The following is a 24797-nucleotide window of genomic DNA, read 5'->3' as shown; positions in this document are numbered from 1 at the left end:
AAGTCCTTTCAGTGACTAATAGTGTGCCACTGGTGGACCAGTGCACATTAAGAAGCTATGGCTGTAATCTTTGACCTTCAATGTGAGCCCACAGGGCTGGGAGGGAGCCAAAAGAGGCCTTGTTGTTGTGGCTCAGGAGACACCTAAGAGGGCCCTTGTATTACAGTGCTGCACTGGGAAAGCGAAACTTAGAAACCCCCTTGTCCGTCTATGAAGCAACACACTGCAAGCTTTAAGACAAATACAAAAATCACAAATACCTGCTTATGTATGTACAAACATTCAATGTAAAATATTGGATTGGAGTCTGCACATGCATGAGCACAAAATGGCTCACATGTACACAATAGAAAGGGCATTTTAGGATACAGCAGAAGTCCACTCTTAGTCCACCCTTAATATAAAAAAACTTTTATTTGAATAAACAGAGAGGTACAGTACATCAAGCTTAGCAATTCACAGGCATCTCTCAAATGCAATTGAGGAAAATGATTTTTTCTTTGCCCTTTTCCTGATGCTATATATAGTATATATTTTTTCCACCGACAAGGAATAATTGAACAAACCCATGTTTTTTTTTCAGATTAAAAATGCAGCATACTGTGAGGAGAACCCCGTTTCTCAGAAGCATCGTTGCTAACCAGTTAGCAACTTTGTAGGTTGCCAATGGGAAATTTGCATTGCAACCAAGTAAGTTGCTAACTTAGTTAGCAACGACACCTTCGAGAAACGCACTCCAGAAGAGCCGAAGACAGAGAACACGTCTGAATCACACTCCCCACCAACACTCCAGCAAAAAGGTAACCATGATTCGAATACGCATCCTCAACTGAAAACACAAAACAAAACCAAATATAATTTGTTGCCTTGTTTTTGTTTAGTTTGGCAGAAATTGTGAATATGAACATCATTGTCCAACCTGACAAGGAATATCCCTACACAATAACACAGCCAAGTGGGGAGAAGGCTTCAAACAAGGCACAGACTGAGGAGTCAGGGGGGAGGGAAATGCCTTGTTTATGGGAACGCTGGGAAGGCTGCACTGTCGGCATCATGAGGATCAGATTATCCAGGAGAATTGACTGCCTACACCCTCCCTACTACAGTATGTGATGGGCACCCTACATTCATTAGTTAAACCCAGAGCCACATATTCCATACTTAGTTGTACATGTACAATTACTTTGTCATATGATCACCTGGATGAAATGGACACATACACCCGGGTAATTTGGAGTATGTGGCATTGGACCGTAAACTAATTAATCTAAGTTGCCCATCACTGACAGTATGTGATCGGGACCATAACAGAACTTAAACTACAGTGAACATGGAATGAACTACACTGTTTTGAGGCCTCTGTTGGCCGAGGACATTGGGCTTCAGTGCATGACTGAACTCTGAACAAAAATGGTCCATCTGCGGAGTGAAAAGCTATGAACGTGGTGAGACTATTCACAAACACTGGTCTATTACAAGTATAACCGACCTGACCACCCTAGAGTCAAACTGATTTGGACACGGAAAGAGCTCAAGAGCAGAAAGGCTGCATCTTCATCAAATATGACACTCCTAAAGAAAAGAAACACAACAACCCTAGGCCACACACAGTTTCCAAATACTGGAACTGAAAGCAAAAGTACTGTTGGACACGTAATGCCAGAGGGACCCCACCCGTTCACTTTCCAAACAACCTTTTTGTTTGCACAGTTACAGCCAATACATTCTTCAAACCCCATTTAAAAAAGGGTTCAAAAGAAATATACAGGAAAAGAAAACGAAGCAAGTGTAACATTTCAAAGTTACATATATTTAAAAAATAATAATAATAATAATTAGGAATATCATAAGCACTCTTGGTCCTTGTTTTTGCATTTTGAGAAACACCACTGCACAGTCCAAAGTAGAAACACCCAACCTAAACCAACCATTACAGTAGGATTTCACTGTAATACTGTATGATGAAACGTCATTGCAGCTTGAAACTGCATTGCAGCTTCTCCAAAGGAGAATTCCTGCTCATTTCAACATGCAGTTAGTTGTATTGCTCACACTACTTATGACTTGTCAGAACCTGACCTGAATCTTTTTTTTTGCAATGTCCTTTCGGAGCTCCCAGCCATTTTTATGAAGGGCATGATTTGTTTACAACTCTCTCTCAACATACTCCTAGTATCATCTCAAAAGTTTATGCAGCGTCAGTCAACGCCTTCTAAAAAATGTTAAAACATCGTGGATACTGAAGAGTAGCGTGTCCAACAGAACCGCATGTTGAAATTGGCTGGAATTCTCCTTTTGACATTAACAGGGAGGGAAAGAGGAAAGAGGTGCGTGCGAATACCGTAATCGTTGGGGTTGTGGGCAACACAAAGGACATTTACACAATGCCTTCTCTTCCTGTTCTGGTTAATATGGCACCATCTCCCCCAAAGTCCAGTGTTTTAAGTGACAACCTCAGAAACGAAACTAGACGACAGAAGCTAATAGTGGCATGCAAAACCTTTCGTTTGCATATGACACATATTATAATGCTGATGAGGATGATGCATGAAGCGTAAAGAAATGACCTGATAACCTAACAACCAGTGTGTAACGTGTGTTTGTGTGTATAGTGTGTATAGCTGATGGGGTTGAGTGAGTATGTTGTACACAAGACGTACAAGAGGTCTCGAAACAGTGATGTAAGGAGCAAACGTCTTTTTCCTGCCGTGGCTGACCACTCTACTCCCATAAGGAGTTCAAAACTGTCACAGAAAAGAAATAAACACACACACGCACACTCTCTCTCAATATATCAAGTGGCATAACATGAAACCTGTATAGGTACACGCACACGTGTACACACAGGCAATACCTGTCCATTGTTGACATTAGTACTAGACAGGTTCTCTGCATCTTGCCAAGCACATACCCAGACTTCACACAGAAATATATGCCCAGATATACATTTGTTTAAATAGGCAAATGTAAACAAGTCTATATGAACTATGTTGAGCTCGTGCGTGCACCATCTAAAGTGGGTGTGTGTGTGTGTATGATCTGAAGAATATCAGTTGCCATCTGGTGGGTGAAGTGGTGTGTTATGGTGTTGTGTTGGTGAATACTTCTGCTTGTGCTGCACTGTGTGTAGTAGTAGCATCAGTAGTAGTGGTCCCTCTAACAGCAAACGATGGACGACTCCTCCCATCTGCTCTCACCCAGCCAATGCCAGACCAGTAAAATCCCCCAACCCAATGGCCTCATGCCCCCATTTCATTTTTTGACGAACCCAAAATTTCTCCTGCCTGCTCACCCACTCAGCCAATGAGAGCCCAGAGAAGCCCAGACCGCCCTGGGCTTCATAGATACGGAACAGTGGATGTCGATTTGACAACTGCCCGCCATCTATTGGAGCACATACGTTAGTCCATGACGCTGCCATCTTTGGAAGGGCATGAACGTTGATGCACCAACATCCTGTAGGGGGCGGTAATACAACATCTTTGCTGATACTGGGAAAAAGGATCCCCGTAACATGATGGCGGTGCACAGTGTTAACGCACTCCAAAAGACTGAGAGAGTCATCGTAATGTTCTATATCTATGCCTGGGCTTAAGGCGTCATTTGACCATGTACCCCAAATCCCTCCCACCAACCCAACCAAACCAGAAAACAATGCAGCCTTTTGGACTTCCGGTGTCACCTCATTGGTCAATGAGGTTGCTCTTCTTCCTGCCCTCCAATGGCAGCCCAGAACACCCCCAATAACCCAGCCCTGTCCCGCCTCTTGCGGCTCACGCTAGCGCCTCATTTGTCAATGAGGCCGCCCTCCTTGAGCTTGAAGTAGAAGAACTTCTCCAGCGTGTTGGCGCAGCGGCAGTACTCGCTGTCGGGGGGGTTGTACTCGCGGCAGTTGGTGATGACGCGCTGCAGGTCGGCGATGAAGAGCTTCTTGGTCACGTAGTAGCGATTCTTCAGGCGCTCCGTCATCGTCTTCAAGTCTACAGCAGAGGGGAGGAGAAGAAGCAGAGGAGAGGAGGGGAGAGGAGAGGAGAGGAGAGGAGAGGAGAGGAGAGGAGAGAGGAGAGGGGAATCAGAGCAGAGGAGAGGAGAGGAAGCAGTGGAGAGGAGGGGAGAGGATCAGAGCAGAGGAGAGGAGAGGAGAGGAGAGGGGAGGGGAATCAGAGCAGAGGAGAGGAGGGGAGAGGAGAGGAGGGGAGAGGAGAGGAGAGGAGAGGAGAGAGGAGAGGGGAATCAGAGCAGAGGAGAGGAAGCAGAGGAAGGGAGATGAGGCAGAGGAGAGGAGAGGAGGTGAGGCGAAACGAGGCGAGGCAGAGGAGAGGGGGCAAGGCGAGGCGAGGAGGTGAGGCAGAGGAGGGGAGAGGAAGCAGGAGAGGACAGGAGGGGAGGGAAAAGGAGAGGAGAGAAGGAGAGGCAGGAGAGGAGAGGAAAAGAGAGGAGGCAGAGTAGAGGAGGGGAGAGAAGGGGAGGCAGGAGAGGAGCGGAGAAGAGAGGAGGCAGAGCAGAGGAGGGGAGAGAAGGGGAGGCAGGAGAGGAGAAGAGGGGAGACAGGAGATAAGGTGGAGGTGAGGGCCCAGAGTAAGAGAATCAGGACCATGCTTTATGCACCACACAAACACCCAAACGCAAACACAAATGCACACATGCACACATAATATTCAGATCGTGTACACAGATACAATTTCTTTACAGAATGAATTTATTCCCGGTTTGTCATGCTCACCAATGGGAAAGCGGATTATCTCATAGTAGTCAGGTGCCTCCGACTTCTTGACTGGTTCCATGAAGGGCCAAGCGTCGGGATGTGTCTGTCACACACACACAAGCACACATTGCAAACCATTTTTTCTTTTGATAGACGTCTCTTTACAAAGTCTCTACCAAGAAAAAAAAACCCTTGAATGGCAAGTTCGTAATTGGGTCCACAGTTTAGAAGGCTGCATTTTCAATGCATTAAAGGGACAATGTGTGAGATTTTTAGTTATTTATTTCCAGAATTCATGCTGCCCATTCACTAATGTTGCCTTTTTCATGAATACTGACCACCACCATAAAATTCTAAGTATTCATTATGACTGGAAAAATTGCACTTTTCATACATGAAAAGGGGGATCTTCTCCATGGTCCGCCATTTTGAATATCCAAAAATAGCCATTTTTAGCTGCAAAAATTACTGTACTTGGATCTTACTAGATCACATTTGTTTATTACTTAGTAAACTTTCATGTAAAGATCAAATTTGGCAATAGGCAGCCCAGTTTCAATGAGCAGCGTAGTTGCAGTACCATTTTTGACCATTTCCTGTACAGTGTACCTTTAAAGAGAATGATGCATGCACATGAAAATTTGATTGAGAGTATAGCATTTGCTTGTTTGTTATTTCCAGTCAACAGGGGTACTGTGGAGTTCCGGCTTTTAAAGAACTTTCCAATGTTCCACTGTTTGAAGGCAACATTATCGACACACCAAAAAACTACCACAAACAATGGTTCAAAGACATTTCATGTCATTGAACTGGTCAGACAAATTTTAAGAACTATGTCTAGTGTCCAAAGTCAGGCAGTCAAAGTCTTATAGACGACTACGATACACAGGATATTAATTACCTTTATCTGGGCAAGGAGATTCTTCAGCATGTTGTAAAGCAGGTCTGGGTCTTTCAGCTCCTTTCTGCAGGAACAAAGGTTCATGTAACAGCAGTAGCATCAGATCTTAATGAACATAAGGAAGACTGTACAGCTTCCAAAAGACCAACATTTTGATTCACATAGGACACTACTGTATGTCAAAATGCTTTTTATAAATTTTAAACACAAATTTAATTAAATTTAATTGAAATTTAAACACATTTCCTAGTATCATTTCCATGAACACTCCTTATAACAGAGCACATAGATACTGGCTACTGGTCAGCGCAGATATTGTCCGCATCTTTTTGCCATCTCAGGGTTACCAGACAGACGACACTCTTGTGCAGGTGATCACTAACTTGATTACAACAGCATCCAAAATTTACAGGTGGTTTGTCTAATGGGCATTTATTTCCAGCGCTGTCAAATGGCCAGTGAAAGCAACCTGAGCATTCAAGTTAACACTGTCAAAATTGAACGTGAATAAAGCAGAGACACTAGTCACGACTAAAGTTGCCAGAGTCATGACAAAGTAGACACGAGCCAGTGGTCTACTGAAAACGGTAATCTTGAAGTAAGTGATACTCACCCTTTTTCTTTTGCAGGTTTCCATCCCGTCTCTCCTGGGCAAAAGCAGTGAGCATAGTTAAACGTGGAAATGACACTCATGTACTTAACACATTCACGCAAGAGCGTTCATTTTCAAATCTTGACGAAATAGCACATGAAAAAACACAACCTTTGTTGATTGAGGGCATGCATACAGTCACACACACAGACACACACACAGGCGCACACACACAGAGACAGACACACGTACTAATGCCGGGGATGCTCTCCACGGGTATCTGCCGCACGCCCTCCTTGAAGCAGGTGAGGCCTGGGTACACCTTCCTGATCTGACTCTGCTTCCTCTCAATCAGCTTCTTAATGATCTGCAGCATGACAACACACACGCAGTTAGCAACCATCCATTTCTGTGGTTTTACACGGTGAACAACTTATGTCACTTACCATTATCAGTGTTTCCTCTTCAGTGTTAACTAAACTTATGGTGCAATTTTCAGAATATCAAAGCCTAAATGTGTACTGTACTTGCCCAGCTAGGAGCCTGTCTAGAGGTCATTGATGGTGCTAGCATTTGTCAAAAGCTCTAACGTGACAAAAGAAAGTATTCTATGAAGGCAGGCTCTTCTCAAAATCTTGTGCTCAAGAAAATCGTGTGCTCATAGACTGGCAGATTGTCCTGCTTAATATAGCAAGAGAATGAGAATGAATGAGTTAAATAAATGACAATCAGCATTAAATACAGAAATTGCGGTAACACTTTATTTTAAGGATACATCTATTAGCACTAATACATACAATGTGCCTGTATAAGTAACTTGTAAGGCATGTACAAAGCAAAATCAAACATTTGTTAGGCATGTATTCGCAAATGTCTTGTTCATGCACAATAAGGGATTTATTACCAATTTAACCTTAGTAAGGACCTAGTAGGCCTTAGCGTTTGCTTAGTACATGCCTTACAAGTTACTTATGCAGGCATTAACATTGTATGTATTAGTGCTAATAGATGCATCCCTAAAATAAAGTGTTATCGAAATTGCTCGACACCCAGGACTTGTGTTACCTCTTTCTGCCTCTTGATGATGTGCGACAGCTCAGTGTAGGGGATTCTGGGATTGAGCTCGCACTCCATCAGAGTGGCGCCCTCGTAGTCCTTGATGTAACCAAGGTAACGGCTCTTGGGCACTTTGATGTCTTTGGAAAAACCCTGGTGGAGGGGGGAGCATGGCACAAAGAGACGAGACACACACAAGCTTCTGAAAATCAAATTGTTTTCTAACTTTCAGGTATATAAAAATCTATTTGCTGAGCATTACAAAGCACAAGGAAGATCTGGTGTATAATCAGGTGCATGATAAGAAGAAATAGTTACTGTAAACCAAAACTTATGAACCAACCAAAATGACTTATGACTACACTGTGAAAAATGAGAAAGTAAGAGGCAAGCTTTGGGATCACTTCCTGTGAGGGGTCAGACATAGAGCTTGAAAATGACGTCACTTCCCCCGATTTCAAGGGACCTCAACGGTGTTTTCAGCCAAAAATCGTAGCATGTAATCCAATGGCGGTATTAAAATGATATATCAATCCCCTTCGAGTTGTGCCACGAGCTCCACATATGTTGTTTCTGATATTTTTGTTAAATTTTTCGTACGAACCTCCAAACTTTTTAGAACGGTGTATTTCTTCACATTTTTCATGTCGACGGCCTCGGGACAAAATATTGACACGTCTGCATGAATAATCCATCTAGCCTCTTAAACAGCATATTTGTAGCCCAGCGCATATAATGTCTGAAATCAGAAGATATTTACTCGCTACCAAGTTGTTAGATGGTCAGCTTAGGTCCCGTGAAATGTGGAACTAAGGGGCGGGACTTTCAAGCTCTATAACGGCACATAGATATGAACACTAGATATCGCCTTGACCACTCCCTTGTATTGGAACAAATGGCTGAAGTCAGATCGGCGCCATGTTTACCCACCATGTTGCTGCCATCGATTGGTGACAAGTCAATATGCACATTACCCTCTAGGTGGCGATAACATCTATGAGAAATATACCTATACCTATGCTAAGACGGCGGGGCGCAGGGTTGGGCCAAGCCAAAAGGGGTGAACACGGCATCTAGTGTGGATATCTATGACAATGCGGTATACATATACAGTGAGGACAATGAGTATTTGATCCCTCGTTGATTTTGTTGGTTTGCCCACTAATAAAATACATGAACAGTCTTTAATGTTTATGATAAAGTGTATTCTAATATGGAGAGACATAATATCAAAAAGAAAATCCAGAAAGTAACTCTAAAGAATATATATTAATTTATTTCTATTTCATTGAGGGAAATAAGTATTTGATCCCCTGCCAACCATTAACAGTTCTGATCCCGCAGATCAAATGGCATTTCCAATCAACTTGTTATCTGAATTGAACACACCTGTTAATAGTAACCTGCACAAAAGACACATTAAATCTGCAGAATCAGTCCATAGTATCAGCCAATCAATCAAACTAAACTCGCCAACATGGGAAAGACCAAAAAGCTGTCAAAGGATGTCAGGGACAAGATTTTAGAATTCAACAAGGCTGAAATGGGCTCCTGGATATTAAGGAGCAAACTGTTGGTGCATTTCTTCCAAATTTTATAGGACATACGAAATGATCATCAATCATCAATCTTAGGCCTGTCTGTGGTTCCATACAAGATCTGACCTTGCGGGGATTCAATAACCAGAAAGACAGAGATAAAGCATGCTAAAACTGTATGGGAAGAGCTAGGAAATGATCTCAAGGCAGCTGGGACCTCAATCAAAAATCCTGCAGTGCACATAAGGTACCCCTGGTTCAGAAAGAACCTGTTCAGGCTCACCTCAGGTTCGCCAAGGAATATCAGACTGATTGAGGATATGATTGGGAGGTGCTGGAATCAGATGACACCAAAATCAAACGGTTTGGCATTAACACAACTCGATGTGTTTTGAGGAAGTGAAATGCTGCCTATGATCCCAAGAACAACACCTTCTCCAACATCACACATGAAAGTGGTATCATTATGTTTTGAGGTTGTTTGTCTGGCCAAGACACAGGACAACTTCACATCGTCAAGAAATGGATGGAGGGAAACATGTAAACGTACAATGCTGCATGCCAACCTCTTTCCCACCACCACTAGACTGAAGGTGGGTCATGGATTGGCCTCCCAATATGATAATAATCCATAACATACAGCCCAAGCAACAAAGGAGTAGCTCAAGCAGAAGCACATTAAGGTCATGAAGTGGCCTAGACAGTTTCCAAACATTAACCCTATAATAATCCTATGGAGGGAACAGAAGCTCCCATTTGCCAAGCTTGAGTCATACAACTTAAATGATTTAGAGATGATCTGCAAAGAAAAAGGGACAAAAATCCCTTCTAATATATCCACAAACATTGTCATAAACTGAAAGAAACATCTGACCTCTGTACAAGAAAACAAGGGCTTTGCCACCAAGTATTTTGTCTTCTTTGACTAGAGGGGTCAAATACTTATTTTCCTCAATGGAATACAAATCAATTAAAATATATTCTTCAAAGTTATTTTCTGGATTTTCTTTTTGATATTCTGTCTCTCCATATTAAAATACATTTTATCATTAATATTATAGACTGATCATGTCTTTATTAGTGGACAAACCATCAAAATCAACAAGGGATCAAATACTTATTCTCCTCACTGTACATGTACCGAGTTCTCGTCACGGCTCTGGGGAGAGGTCAGACTCACCTGCTTCTTGAAGTAACCGATGGCGTACTCGTCTGCGTAGGTGAGGAAGTATAGGATGCTGTGCTTGATGTGGTACTCCTTCAGGTGGTTCATCAGGTGGGTGCCATAGCCCTGCAGGAGAAGAGAGAGAGGAGAGAGAGAGACCGAGAGAGAGAGAGTAGGGAGAGAGAGAGAGTAGTGAGGAGGTGCAGGGAGGTGTTTTGGAGGTGCAAAGGGGGAGCAGGTGAGGAAGTCGTGCCGTGCTTGTGGTACTCCCAAACATCTTCTATTAGAGGAAGATACATCAAGCCAATACTTTTCCGGCATCCATGTGATGTTAGGTGAACGCCCCTTATGTTAGGATTTCCCTTAGTGTGTGTGTGTGTGTGTGTGTGTGTGTGTGTGTGTGTGTGTGTGTGTGTGTGTGTGTCTGTGTACACAAGTCTGCATGTCTTTCCATGCGTGTGTCATGAAACCGATGTGTGTGTGACTCACATAAATGTATGTCCATCTGTGTGCACGTCTCAGTGCATGTACGTGTGTGTGTGTGTGTGTGCAAGTGTTCACAAGTGCATACACGTGTTTATATGTTTATGGATGCGTGTGTGCATGTGCAAATGCGCGTTTGCACGTGTCCACCTCACCTTGACCTGCTCGTTGGAGGTCACGGCACAGAAGACGATCTCTGTGAATCCCTGAGTGGGGAACATGCGGAAGCAGATCCCTCCGATCACGCGGCCGTCCTTGATCAGGGCCAGTGTCTTGTGCTTGCTGCATAAACGCATGGAGAAAACACACAGGGCAAGGCTGAAAAACATACACCCACACACCTGACCTCCATCATCATGTGAATCCCTGAGTGGGGAATATGCGGAAGCATAAACGCATGGAGAAAACACACACAGGGCAACGCTGAAAAACATACACCCCCAGGGGGGCGCTTTGGCGCAGCGCGCTAAGCCCCCCACACTTGGGCTTGCATGCCCACGGGGACCCCGGTTCGAGTCCGGACGGGGTCATTTCCCAACCCTGCCCCATCTCTCTCCACACTCACTTCCTGTCGCACCTTCACTGTCCTATCCGAAATAAAGGCCCAAAAAGCCCATAAAAAATCTAAAAAAAAAGAAAAAAAAAAAGAAAAAGAAAAACATACACCCACACACCTGACCTCCATCATCATATGATACCCGCACAACTATCACTTGTTCACGTCCGTGAAAACAGCAAAGGGCAATGCTGAATAACATAACACCCCCACACACCTCAGTCACTGCATCACAATATAATATGCCCACACACAGCCATCACCACCTGGGCTCTGGTTCCTTCCTAATAGCGATTCTCACAGAATGTCTCGTCTGGCCAAGACAGCAGCATATAAAATACACTAAGCCAGGGATTGCCAAACTTTACCATGACATGCTACCCCATATAGTGGTAGATTCTGGTCCCCCTAAGGTCCCCCTTAGAGGCCGTGCATGCACACAACATTTTTTCTGAAGTATGGTATTGTTTGAGTTATTTTGGCCTTATTTTAGTTATTCAATTTATCCAATTATTTATTTAACCTTTCCTGACAACCTGCCGCGGCCCCCCCTAGCACCCCCCTCCCAGGGGTCCCCGGCCCCCACTTTGAAAACTGCTGCAATAAGTCAAAAAGGACAGACAACCCTATCCCAAGTGGGTTCCAGGGCCAACAGAATTAAAAGTCATGTTCATGACAGATTAATGGGAAGTGCGCCACATTTCTCCGTACAAAAACGTGTCTTGCACGACGGTGCGATCGTGATGTATTTAGGGAACATACCACATTCTAACTTGTGTCTTACTTACTTGGTTATGAAGAGCAATGTTTACGTGCATTTCACTGCATCTACACTACAGACCTTTCACCGCACCATGACTAATGCACACTTAGTGCTGCTTGGTGATTAGTGATTTAGGAACCCAGCTGGGACTGTAAGGGTATAAAGCCTCCCTCTGCCCTGCAGTAGTCGCCCTAGTCTAGTGTGACCTTTGGCTTAATTGCCGCTTCTTCAGCCAGCTGCCAGAGCAGCTCTGAACCTCACTGCAGGTCATGCAGCCGCACTACGCCACCATACACACGGGAGAACAGTTGCCATGGCAACCTCTCCTAGTCTGAATGAGTGTGGGAGCTTGTGTGTGTGTGTGTGTGTTACAGGAAGCATGGGGGAGGAAGGCTGAATGCCTATACTGACAATTCTACTGACTCAAAGGACACCTTCACACTACTAGTTAAGAGTTTGGTATGCAGCCGACAGCAACATCCTTGCCATGCAGCATACACATAGTGTGCAGCAGAAAAGTAACCAGAAAATGGTCTGATGGTCACATCCTCTCCAAGCTTCCTATGACCGCATTTCACAGAGTGTGTTAATTAGAGTTAAGCTGGCAGACAACATCCATCACCTGTCCACTGTCATCTGTCCATTTGATTTGGTGCACACATAATTTCAATTAATCTCATACCAACTAGGGAAAATCTGCCCTTTAAATGTGAAATGAATGAGCAGTGAGTGGGTCAATTAGTCAGTAACCAACATGGCGCACCAAAACCATGATGCAATGGTCTCCAATTATTTTTCTCCAAGGGCCAAATTATGTAGAGCAAGTAAGGCTGCGTGCCAAACCAACGCCCCAACCCAATGCGAAACAATATAGAGGTCTGGACAGAGAACAGATTTTCGCTTTTCCGTTTTCCCTTCTTGTCAATGACTGTTAGCACAAGATCTGATCTATCTCTCTGTGAGTGCTTTGGAGAGATATGACCCACTGAAGTTTTAGTGATTGAAAATCACACACATTTATGTTTTCATTTGATCTGACCTCATGGCGGGCCAAATGTTTACCATGCCCGGACCGGATTTGTCCCCCGGGCCTTTGTTTGGAGACCAAGGCCATAATGGATTCATTGGCTGAGTGCGAGAGGTCCAAGGTGATGATGAAGGTGGTGAAGGGGTAAAGGCCTTGGGACTCACAGGTCGAAGACGAGGCGCGTGATGTACTCTTTGGGCATGCGGGGCAGCTGGTGCGAGAAGACGTTCTGCAGGCCCACCAACCACATGAGGATCTTGCTGGACTTCTGCGTGAGCGAGTTGCCGATCACGTGGAACTCGATGATGCCGCGCCGCTCCTCCAGCCGCGCCGTCTCGTCACGCGCCGCGTTGGCCGACAGCAGGCTGGTCTGGAGACCGAGATGGACAGACAAGATTAAAGAAAAACATTGTACAAATATGCTTTTCGTTACCCATGTTGTAGCCCTCCATACATTAATGTTAAAATAAATCATGAAATGTCTCTCTCATTTTGATGTTTAAACTAACATAAACAACACAAATGACACGGGGTGCATCACTGTAACTATGATGAGCAACTTGTAGGTCACTTGTGAAAAATACCAAGTTCATTTTATTTACGGTATTTAAGAATAGCTATAGTGCACAGCATTTTGAAACACCAGCCTGTGTGTGCGTGCGTGCGTGCGTGCGTGTGTGTGTGTGTGTGTGTGTGTNTGTGTGTGTGTGTGTGNGTGTTCCCTACCTCTGGTCCCAGCATGGCGGCAGGGTCGGTGATGGTCATCATGACCTCGTTGACCAGCTCCATGGGGATGTCCCCCATCACCCGGATACGCTTGGCATCCTCAAGGGTCAACGCCTCCGGCAGCTTACGCTTCTCACCTGCACCATCAACCACCACGATGGATGCGGAGCGAGGGAGGGAGGAAAGGAGCCATGATGGAGATGGAGAGAGAGAGAGAGAAGGGAGGAGAGTGAGCAACCACAAATAAGCTATTTCGGTAGAAAAGACAAAAAAACATATAATGTTTAGATGGACAATGATTAGCTGTCAAAAGGTATTCGCTTCCACTTTCACTTCACTGTATTCAAAACCTCTGAGGCTTGCAACCTCTGATGATGATGATGATAGGGTAGTATAATTACTTTATTGACCCCCAAATTAAAGGTGCACTATGTAGGATGGTGGTCAGAGTAGGTATTGCAACTATGCTGCTCATTGAACCTGTGTTGCTCATTGACAAATTTGATCTTTTCATTAATAGGTACTAATAAGTAATAAACTAATATTCATTAATATGACCAAAGTACAGTAAGTTTTGCAGCTAAAAATGTCAAAATGGTAGACAATGGATAATATTTTTTTCATGTATGAAAAGTGCAATTTTCCCAATCATAATGAATACTTAGAATTTGATGGTAGTGGTAAATATCCGTGAAAAAAGAAACATTTGTAAATGGGAAACATGAGTATATGGACATTTTGGGAAAGAAAAAAATGAAGAAAAAATGAAGAAAAAAATAAGTTTTTGGCCTTGTTTTCAGTTTTAGAAATCTCCATTCAAAAACCTGGTTTAAAAATATCCCTTTCAGGGGGCTAGAACACACCCATCACAATGGTGTTTTTATTTTTATCCACATGGCGTGTTTCTATGTAAGCGGAGAAAACAATGTATACGATTAAAACCATCCACATACGTGTAACCAGCAGCTTAGGCATCATAGAAGAAATTCTGAAATCAGTACCTGTGATTGGCTCAGTTACAGCGGAGTCTAGCCCACTGCCAAGGGAAGAGGCTCCGCTGCTCATGCTCTTGTTGAAGGATGGGGACCCCGAGACAGCGCCAGGACTTAACACTGCAGATAACGCACAAACATCAATACAATCACACATCCATACAGACACAGAGGATGGAGAGCAAGCTATCTGCCTCTTCTCGGTTTACTGTATGTAAACATTAATTTTCACTGTAGTCAGTGGTAACTAGACTATTCCTTCAAAGGCCTATTTATTGTAATTGAAAATACCTAGCCTATTGTGCCACCCTTTACTCCAAAATTTGCTATAATTTAGGTTAGGTTTGTGCAAAGCAACAAAGAGCAGTAAATGTTTTAAAAGTTGGGAGTGTTTGCTGCACCATACTATCCATCGATCTAGAAGTAATGAGCGCCTCACCAGTCGCGTGTCCCAGTTGGGAGCCCTCCGCTGCAGGCATGGTGAAGTCCGCCTCCCAAATGGGAGAGTTCTCCCCATAGATCTCCTCCTCCAGCATCGACAAGAACCTACAAGACAAAAAACATTGCTTAGAATCTCATTTCTTGGGAGGTGCTGTGCCGCAGCGGGCCATGCCCCCCCACATATGGGCTTGCATGCCCAGGGGTGCCCAGGTTTGAATCCAGACTGGGTCATTTCCCAACCACACCCCATCTCTCCCTACACACTCACTTCCTATCGATCTTCACTGTCCTATCAGAAATAAAGGCCAAAATGCCAATGTATAGGACTTATTTTGGGGCAGTGTGTGGTGAGTGCATTTTGTTCCCTATGTGGTGGAGAAGTCTGTGAGGGTCAGAGCGTTTTGCTCCTTGCTTGGGAAAATGGGTGAGGATGTAAGTGCGTGACGAGAAGGATGTGTGACAAAAAAAATTGTGTGATTCTCTCTTTACTTGGGGGAAGTGTTCGAAGATGAGAGCGCGTGACGATGAGCGTGTGCGACGATGAGAGGGTGCGACGATGAAAGGGTGCGACGATGAGAGGGTTTTTCTCCTTACATAGGATGAGGGTGTGTATCTGTCCTTACTTGGGGAAGTGTGTGAGGATGAGAGTGTATCTGTTCTTACGTGAGGAAGTGTGTGAGGATGAGGATGCGTCTTGCTCCTTACTTGGGGAAGTGTGTAAGGATGACAGTGTACATCTCCTTACTTGGGGAAGTGTGTGAGGATGAGGGTGTATCCGTCCTTACTTGGGGAAGTGTGTGAGGATGAGGGTGTATCCGTCCTTACTTGGGGAAGTGTGTGAGGATGAGGGTGTATCTGCCCTTACTTGGGGAAGTGTGTAAGGATGACAGTGTACATCTCCTTACTTGGGGAAGTGTGTGAGGATGAGGGTGTATCCGTCCTTACTTGGGGAAGTGTGTGAGGATGAGGGTGTATCTGCCCTTACTTGGGGAAGTGTGTGAGGATGAGGGTGCGTCTTGCTCCTTACTTGGGGAAGTGTGTGAGGATGAGGGTGTATCTGTCTTTACTTGGGGAAGTGTGTGAGGATGAGGGTGCGTTTCTCTGGGGGAAGTGTGTGAGGATGAGGGTGTATCTGTCCTTACTTGGGGAAGTGTGTGAGGATGAGGGTGCGTCTTGCTCCTTACTTGGGGAAGTGTGTGAGGATGAGGGTGTATCTATCCTTACTTGGGGAAGTGTGTGAGGATGAGGGTGTATCTGTCCTTACTTGGGGAAGTGTGTGAGGATGAGGGTGTATCTGCCCTTACTTGGGGAAGTGTGTGAGGATGAGGGTGCGTCTTGCTCCTTACTTGGGGAAGTGTGTGAGGATGAGGGTGCGTCTTGCTCCTTACTTGGGGAAGTGTGTGAGGATGAGGGTGTATCTGTTCTTACTTGGGGAAGTGTGTGAGGATGAGGGTGTATCTGTCCTTACTTGGGGAAGTGTGTGAGGATGAGGGTGTACATCTCCTTACTTGGGGAAGTGTGTGAGGATGAGGGTGTAACTGCCTTACTTGGGGAAGTGTGTGAGGATGAGGGTGTAACTGCCTTACTTGGGGAAGTGTGTGAGGATGAGGGTGCGTCTTGCTCCTTACTTGGGGAAGTGTGTGAGGATGAGGGTGTACATCTCCTTACTTGGGGAAGTGTGTGAGGATGAGGGTGTAACTGCCTTACTTGGGGAAGTGTGTGAGGATGAGGGTGCGTCTTGCTCCTTACTTGGGGAAGTGTGTGAGGATGAGGGTGTATCTGTCTTTACTTGGGGAAGTGTGTGAGGATGAGGGTGTATCTGCCCTTACTTGGGGAAGTGTGTGAGGATGAGGGTGCGTTTCTCTGGGGGCAGCTTGTCCTTCTCCATTCGGAACTTCTCCAGCAGCTGCCGGCGCGTGACGGTGAAGATGGACTTGAGGAGGCTGCGGCCAAACACCTGCGTGGTCTCGTACCGCGGCAGGCTGTCGTTACTCTGAGGGACATGGCAGTAACACAGCCACCTGGAAAAACAAGTTAACGCACACACACATACAAACACAGTCACAGACAAATATCCATTTCAGAGTTGGATTAACAACAACTTTTTTTGCAATGCAAGAACTTCAACATGGACCAGTGATCAGAGCAAAAACAAATCCTAGCGATTAATGTACCTTGCACGATAGAAGAAATAACATCGAAACACATTTGATCTCAAATATATAAAATATGGCAGACAAACTCAAAAATCCTATGCCTCATGGGCTACACTATGTTGAAGAAATATATGACAACATGATGCATTCCTCTTGTTTTGTTTTCAAAGTCTATATGAAGAGAACAGTCCCTGATTCACGTTTCACATGATGGCCTAAAAATAACTACAGCTGTGAAGCTTGTGAGATTAACTTGTCAGCTAGACAAGCGGGACCCTGCCAATGACGCCAAAAACTATTATTAGAACAATCTGGGTCTGAGTGATGACAACATCCACGTGCTAACAAACACAAAAACAAATACAAACACAAAGATGCACCTGGTGTAGTCCACTTTATACGCTGAGCCATCATCTTTCTGGGCGCGTTGCCGAAACTGTGACGGCGTCTCGAGCTTCCAGTAGTTTAAGCAGAGCAAGAACATCTTGCTCAGCTCGAACATGGTCTGCCGTTCTTTGGGGGGCAGGTGACTGAACTTGTACTGAACGAAGTTCAACACTCCCTGTGGGAAGAGAGACATGGACAAGGTGGAAAATATGCAGTTAAACACTAAGCAGCATTAAAAAAAAAAAAACAACAAGAAAAAATGAAGGCAGAGGAGATAAGACAACACAAACCTGCTCAATGTTGGGCTTCTCAAAAGGGGGGCTTCCAAGCGAGCTCTCTACTATGGGTTTCCCCATTTGAAGAATGCACTTCCTCAATAGCTGAAAAACAAAAAAAAGATCATGCTCCTTAATGCAGCCAAAACATCTTTATCTACTCAGCATTTATTGCTGCAGTGCAGACCATAGACTATCTTCAACAGATAGACAAATAGCCAGCTGTCATGACAATGTTGTTACCAGTGATGCGCGGGCCGACGAAAAAACAAGACACAACCGACCGCTTTTTCCCCTAGTCCTCCCGCTTGCCCTGCCCGCAAGAAATATTCATGAAAAATATTGACCCGGCCCGCTTCCCAACCCGCCTTTGAAAATAGTAGCTAGCCGTGCGTCTTATGAACACCATTGGCAACGCACAATCACGTCAATAAAGGGCTCAGTTCACTCAGTACACAGTCCAAGGGGTCTGGGTACACTTCACATCACAGAAAATACTGAGCTGCTGGTCTAAGTTCGCTTAAATCAGTGGTTCCCAACCTATGGGTCGGGACCCAACCTATGGGTCGCCAAAGATCCACGGGGGGTCGCGAAGCCCTCTTGAGTTTTAAGGGGTTTCATTTTAATACCATATGTAGCCCATGTTGAATAAATGACAAATGCATAGAAGCAACAACATTTAAGTGCATTACACATTTATTCTGTTTTTGAACAAAGACGAATTGAGGAATAAAATGATGACTAAAATGAGTTTTTGGAGGAGACAGAGCGTATCAAGTGACTTCCTCTCATGCGGGCGCTGGGTCACCAAAGCTTACAATAGTAAAAACATGGGTCCCTGAAGAAAAAGGTTGGGAACCACTGGCTTAAATGGTTGATAGGGACCAGGTAGGCTATGAAAACCACCATACTGGCAATGTAGCCTAGAACACTTTATCTTCTTTTGGTTTGGTAAGCTACTCCTCTGCTCTGTCCTTTTCCTGAACTGAAATTGGTTTCGCCTTTTCCTATCCCGAAGTTGAGGGACAGGGTGCCAAGGCCACCCCCTCCTTCACCAGAGACCAAGCGGTTAATTTGGGAGTTTGGGAAAGATAATCGCGTCACACAAACCACAAACGCAACCTGCGCTGCCTGGTGCCACTATAGGCAACGCTTGTCTTTCTAGCGCAAATGATCATTTAGCCCACACAAAGCGTGAACTCTCGTAATCTTAGATGACTGCAATGTAAAGATCCATTCATGATCACGTAGGCTGCAGAGCCCTTCTCAACTGATTGACAGTTGCACTCACGATGCTATAACGCGACATGCCCTGTCCAACAAAAAGTAGCCTATGTTGAATAGATAACATTTTCTCACAAATTATTCTTTTCTAATATGAGCATTTCGATCATAATGTGTTTGTCTGTTACCCAGACTACCAAGTTTGATCTTCATACAATGCCATTTTATTATTTAGGCTATTTATTAGCCTATTTATTTCTTTTAAGTGACGAGGGCATTGTTTTTCCACTGTAGGCTAAATTACTCAAATGAGCACTGCACTCAAAGGGAATAGGTTAATAATTTGGACATTGTATAGTCTATAGTTGCCTGTTCTATTTCGACAATATAGGCATATAGCCACTCGAATCCCTCGCTGTGGAGGAAATTAATATGTAGGTTGGTGAGCAGACGGAGCCAGCCGTCAAGTGGATTGTCTCGTAGTCGTGGTACGACACAGGAAATGAAAACAAACTCTGTAAGCAACACATGACTGCGAAACCATTACAATTGTATAAGAAAATATGTAGGTTATATCCATCACTGCACTGTTTAGAGAGCACCCTCTGTGTTCTTCAAAATGCACTCAATGGTTGCACCTGCTGCAGGAGCCTCATTAAGTCTCCTGCAGAGCTGGTGGCACCATCGTAGTTATTCAGACATATAAACTTTGATCTATTTCGCAAAAAATGTCCCTGTCTGCTAAAGTAAACTATGGCCTATTGGCTATAGCCTACTTTAAAATTCGGTATAATTTCAAAGGTCCTGACCTGACCGACCGCACCCGACCCGAATTTCATTAAAAATAATATTTCATAACCCGTGCCTGCGGTCGACCGCAGTTAACTGCAAGCGCCCGCTGATTTCGGGTCAGCCCGCGCATCACTGGTTGTTACTATACGTATAGCCTAGATAAATCTTTCTCAACAGGGGCTCTACAACCCCCAGGGGCGTTAGGGAGCACTGTGGGTGTTGAGAAAGAGGCAGCTGGGGGTTGCAAAAGGGAGGCATTGATCCATTATATTATTTTAATATCTAACGGGGCAGTGGCAGTCTAAAGATGAGGTCAAGGGGGGTGTTGGCAGGCTTTTGATAAGGTAAAGGGGGCGTTTGTTCAAAAAGTGTTGAGAACAGCTGACCTACACAATGTGCATTTGTCAAAGTCTAGAGTGCGTCCTTCGAAGTGCATCAGCCTTCATAATCATGCCCAGTGATTGGATACTCCGCAGAGTTCACCAAAGAGTATCCAATCACTGGGCGTGCCTAACAAGGCTGCCACACTTCCAAAGCTCATACACTTGACATTGAGAAATAGGGAATGTATTCATAGGGGGTAATCCTGGCTACAAGATTGAAATGCCTAGTGTAGTCCCTTCTGTGCTCACCTTGAAGAGGTAGAAGTAGACCTGCTTGGTGTCGGTGTCCTCCTCCTTGTGGACGGACATGAAGAGGTTCTCCACGTCCACCACCATCCCCAGCAGCCTGTTCATCTCCTCCTCAGACACGTTCTCCAGGTGAGACACGTGGTCCGCTGCACCAACACAACCATGGAGTAGCAAAACTCATGTTAGACTCTGCTAGAAATGCTCAAATACTGTAGTACCTGGCTATATCCACTCATCAGGTTTTGGACCAATGACAACCCAAAATGCACTATGGCTATTCACTTGGGTAACCTTCGTATCATTAAATGTATGCATAGTAAATGATTTACTAGGCTTCCCTGGAATCCATTACATGAGCCAACATCTGTGGGAATTGTACATGAACTGTTACCGGTATGTTTGTTATTGTATTGTTATGAGCTGGAAGTATGAGGTTCATATTTTAGACAAGTGCTTTGTGGCAGGCTGCCACTTCTATGGACTGGGCACTATTGTGAGCTGTGAGGGTGATGGAGTACCCAAGGCGTGGCTGCAGCTGCGACAGGGCTCCGTGAGGCTCGCCGCCTGCTGCTGGAGGTCCATCCGGGATGCGGTTGGAGGGTGAGGGTTTTTCCATCCATTGCACTTGCAAGCATCGTTTGCCTGTGGCAGATACAATTGGTCATGATGGCACATAGATGTGTAAGCTAGCCTGAAGAGCAGCTGTGATGGGAGGCATTGCTATTATTTGGGTGGCATATTGCATGGAAATTGCAAAATGTATTTTTCCATACCGGTGCATCTATACAGACAGTGTACCTGCAAAGCCAGTAGAATTAACTATCCTTGGCCAAGTGGCGACAACAGCGTTGTCGTAAGTATACATGCACCATCAAACTATTCAATACAACATATTGCACATGAACCTTTTTGTCATGGTGATGAAGAAATTTCATATTAGACAATTAATTCCAAAAATCGAGCCATCATTCAGCTTCTTGTCCAACCATTTGGCTACCTCTGCCAGATAGTCCTACTGCCCACAGGAGCTACGGTCTGTGAAGCCCATTCATTGCCCACTAACTGACAGGAGCTTTGGGGGGCAATGTTTTGGTCTGGCAAGTAATGTTAGTTAGCTAATAATCGGTCACACAGCTAGTAGGGTATGGTGTTGGTCGTCTAATTGTATGTATTGTAAAAGCTAGCACGACTGACTGATTTGTAGCTAATGCTAGTTGCTTGCTAAATACATGTCGGGAACCGTGCGCGTTCTGCATTCAAACGAAATTCACGTTTGGTGCATAGCCCAAAACACGAATGAACCTGAACAATATACGTAAATTCAGAACAAGCCTTAATTTGGCCATTCCTTGTACCTTGCAAGCGGAGAACACTCCCAGTTTTTCAAGCTTTTTGGCTCTCGGAAAAGCACGGACTTGTGCCTTCTTTTGACTGGCCCACTGTTGCTGACTGAGACCCGGCCTGGCTGGATCACTGTTCCCAGACGCAGAGCCCGAGTTCGCGTTCGACCCAGACGTCCCACTGGGTTGTGCTTGCTGTAGCCGGGCTTGGGTGGAGGCCTGAGACGCCGGCTCCGCCATAACAGCGCCTAGCTCCCACAATCAGCCACACTTCCCTCCTTGTTTTGTTAAGTTTATTGATGCTAATGCTACGTTCAGATCGCGACTCTACACTGGCACGTGACGTCACGCCACATGCGCATTGTCTCCTCCCTCTCTGGGATTTGTAGTACCGGTAGTTCTAGAACTACATCAGGTAAATTCTTCTAATGGGACATAAAACTGATGTATGTAGGCCTACAGTAGGGCAGGAAATAATACACATTAGTATAAACAAATTATACACAAATTATTATAATAAATCAAGAACAATCAAAATCAATTTAACAGCCTGGAGTGTGTGCTAGATGCCACTCAAAAGCAACACTTGGTAGAGGGCTTGTCCTAGGTGCAAAGTAGAATTGAAAGAGGCCCCTGCAAATGAACTCAATACTGTACCAAGTGTTAAATGTTGGATACACTGTGTGGAAGTGGCCATTCTGTAGGCTACTTGCCTTCCAGAAATGACCAGGTACTCTATAATAAAAGCTGGCCTGTCTTAGCCAAGACACTAAAGTTGTGTTTGGATCGTCTCCTTCCCAGACATCAACCCAAAACACACATTGGTGTTGGCCTTCCAAGTTTCCTGACTAACCTATATAAAACACCTGTACTGTAGGCAGCAGAGGCATGAAGACATAACATGTCTAGGAGATGTTTGCTCTGGCAGGGGAGAAGGGAACGTTTACCACCAAATGAGGAAAGAGTAAAATGTCCAGGGCGGTCTTTCAAATCTATCCTGTGTGGTGGTAGGATCTTGTGACAGCAAGTAAAGTAGGCAAAACCACAGCATTCTACGAAACTCATGAATAAACCAGAAACATTCTGTGCACTCAGCTATACAACTTGGGTGACTGGAGAGAAAATGCGACTGGGAGAAAGCTTGAGTAAGCAGCCAGTCAGCCGCACCAGACCCCATGACCAGTATTCCATGTGAACGTGCTGTTTGAAAGAATGTGAGGAATTCCTGGACTTACATACAGCCCTCGCTGGCTGGCTAGCTGACATGGTTTTCTCTAAGTCCTGCCTCCTGTCCTGTGCGTCTGTGTGAGCTTCCGGCCCGGCCCAGCCAGGGCTGTTCCTTAAATGCTGATGAGGGCCTTTTAAAAGGAGAGACACTGGGTCCACTGTTTGCCAGAGCGAAGTAAACCCAACACCCAACCAGCCAGCCCCTACACAGTTCTTAGACGGGCAGCTGTGCTGTACAAGCTGCTGTGAGAAAATAACTAATTAGGGAAACGTGCAACATGTTGTCCATACATGAAAACCTACAGAAAACAACCATTTCCGAAAACAAGTCTTGTCATCTCCTGGGTGGGCAAGTATTTAAACCTCCTAAAGCGATAGCCATGTGGATGAATACACACTTATCCATTAGGTTTCAATCTGAAGTAACAGGTTTTTTGTTTTTACACTGGGCGCACATATACAGTATAATCATGATCTCACAACCAGTCATCCGGCCTGTCTCATTCACTAGGTTCTTGGCAAAGAAACTGCCATATATCCATAAGAGCAGCATGATTATTATATTGTGTGTCAGTAAACAGACAGTGCCACACCGACTTACCTTCCCCCAATGTTTATTGGTAAAATTACAATTAGCTGTTTTTTTTTACGACATCTCCCACATCCCCTTTTATGCCACCCACCCTCCCCAGAAAACAAAAAAACAAACAAAAAATGAAAACAAACTAAAACAAAATATTTTGCCCACCTGGCAGCAAAGGTCATTGTGCTAGTCAAGGATGCCATTACAAGACACTGTCAACACCATTCAGAAGAATCCCTCCCAATAAGAAATGTAAAAAAAAGAAATTAATGACAACCAGAGAAACAGAAACTATGGTGGGACCGATAGACCAAGAGCAGTCAATATCATAGACCTCAGAATTAGAGGAATCTTTTCTCCATAGGAAAAAAAAGTTGAGGATGACGGCATTTTTTTAATATTGGGAAGGTACTGTATTGACAATTACTACTGATTGGTTACATGTATGAAGAGGAGAAATAAAATACAGTAGCACTTTACTTGAAGGGCGAGAGAGAGAGAGAGAGAGAGAGAGAGAGAGAGAGAGAGAGAGAGAGAGAGAGAGAGAGAGAGAGAGAGAGAGAGAGAGAGAGAGAGAGAGAGAGAGATCTATGTTTCACTATGTATTGTCAAGCGTGTGTCCATTGGTTGAACATGGAACAGTGACAACTCTGACCTGCACTGTCGTAAGTGCCTTGTTGTCCTATTAAAGTTGTGTGCTGACAACCACCGTTCATTTTGCGTTTTCGCTGCTTGAGTGCGTGTTTGTATGGGTCTGATGACGGTCTGGAGTGAAGCGTAAAGACAGAGGCCTTATAACCTGGTGGCTGGGCCCTTCATTTGTAAAGTGCTGTTTCAAAAAATACATTGTACAAATACAACATCATTTTTTTTTCTCAATACACATAATTGTGATTTTGGTCAAAAAGAGAAAAAGAAAATCTGGTCTGACTACCTATGATGTTACTTTTTCAATTTCATATTTCAATGATTAAAAAAAAAAAGACAGTTCATTAATGCTAAAATGTCATTTTGTGTCATAACTTGTTAATGCACTATGCATATAGTTGGATATCCGATACATGATTGGAGGAGTCGGAGGGGGGACAGAACACACAAAAAAGTATAAGGAGGGTCTAGGCTATGAAATCATATTTCCATTTGCTTGTGCCAGAGATGTCGCAGTAGTAGTAGTAATATGACAACAAAGATAATCATGACGACATTAATCAAGACAATGAAATAATACAGAATCTA

The 24797-nt window shown here is 44.4% G+C and overlaps 1 protein-coding gene across 2 annotated transcripts; it reads right to left on the bottom strand.

Annotated features, from left to right (window-relative positions):
- Positions 1 to 395: 395 nt before the first annotated feature.
- Positions 396 to 22071, bottom strand: kat2a (K(lysine) acetyltransferase 2A). Of its 2 annotated transcripts, none has more exons than XM_063185021.1 (18): positions 21767 to 22071; positions 20930 to 21053; positions 20412 to 20557; positions 17779 to 17868; positions 17482 to 17663; positions 16775 to 16966; positions 14944 to 15050; positions 14514 to 14624; positions 13513 to 13649; positions 12951 to 13156; positions 10596 to 10722; positions 9973 to 10083; positions 7264 to 7407; positions 6451 to 6565; positions 6220 to 6253; positions 5607 to 5670; positions 4724 to 4808; positions 396 to 3980 (listed from the first exon to the last, which is right to left on the bottom strand). In XM_063185021.1, exons 1-18 carry the CDS (start codon positions 21989 to 21991, stop codon positions 3787 to 3789), a joined length of 2394 nt encoding a protein of 797 aa, XP_063041091.1. In that variant the 5' UTR covers positions 21992 to 22071; the 3' UTR covers positions 396 to 3786. The 2 variants fall into 2 exon arrangements, with proteins under 2 accessions (XP_063041091.1, XP_063041096.1); XM_063185026.1 differs by having other exon boundaries at positions 6220 to 6250.
- Between the last annotated feature and the right edge of the window lie 2726 nt (positions 22072 to 24797).

The sequence above is a fragment of the Engraulis encrasicolus genome, chromosome 2 (genome assembly GCF_034702125.1).
Source record: "Engraulis encrasicolus isolate BLACKSEA-1 chromosome 2, IST_EnEncr_1.0, whole genome shotgun sequence".
NCBI lineage: Eukaryota > Metazoa > Chordata > Actinopteri > Clupeiformes > Engraulidae > Engraulis > Engraulis encrasicolus.
The sequence above is the reverse complement of the archived record's forward strand: the minus strand, read 5'-3'. Positions and strand labels throughout refer to the sequence as shown.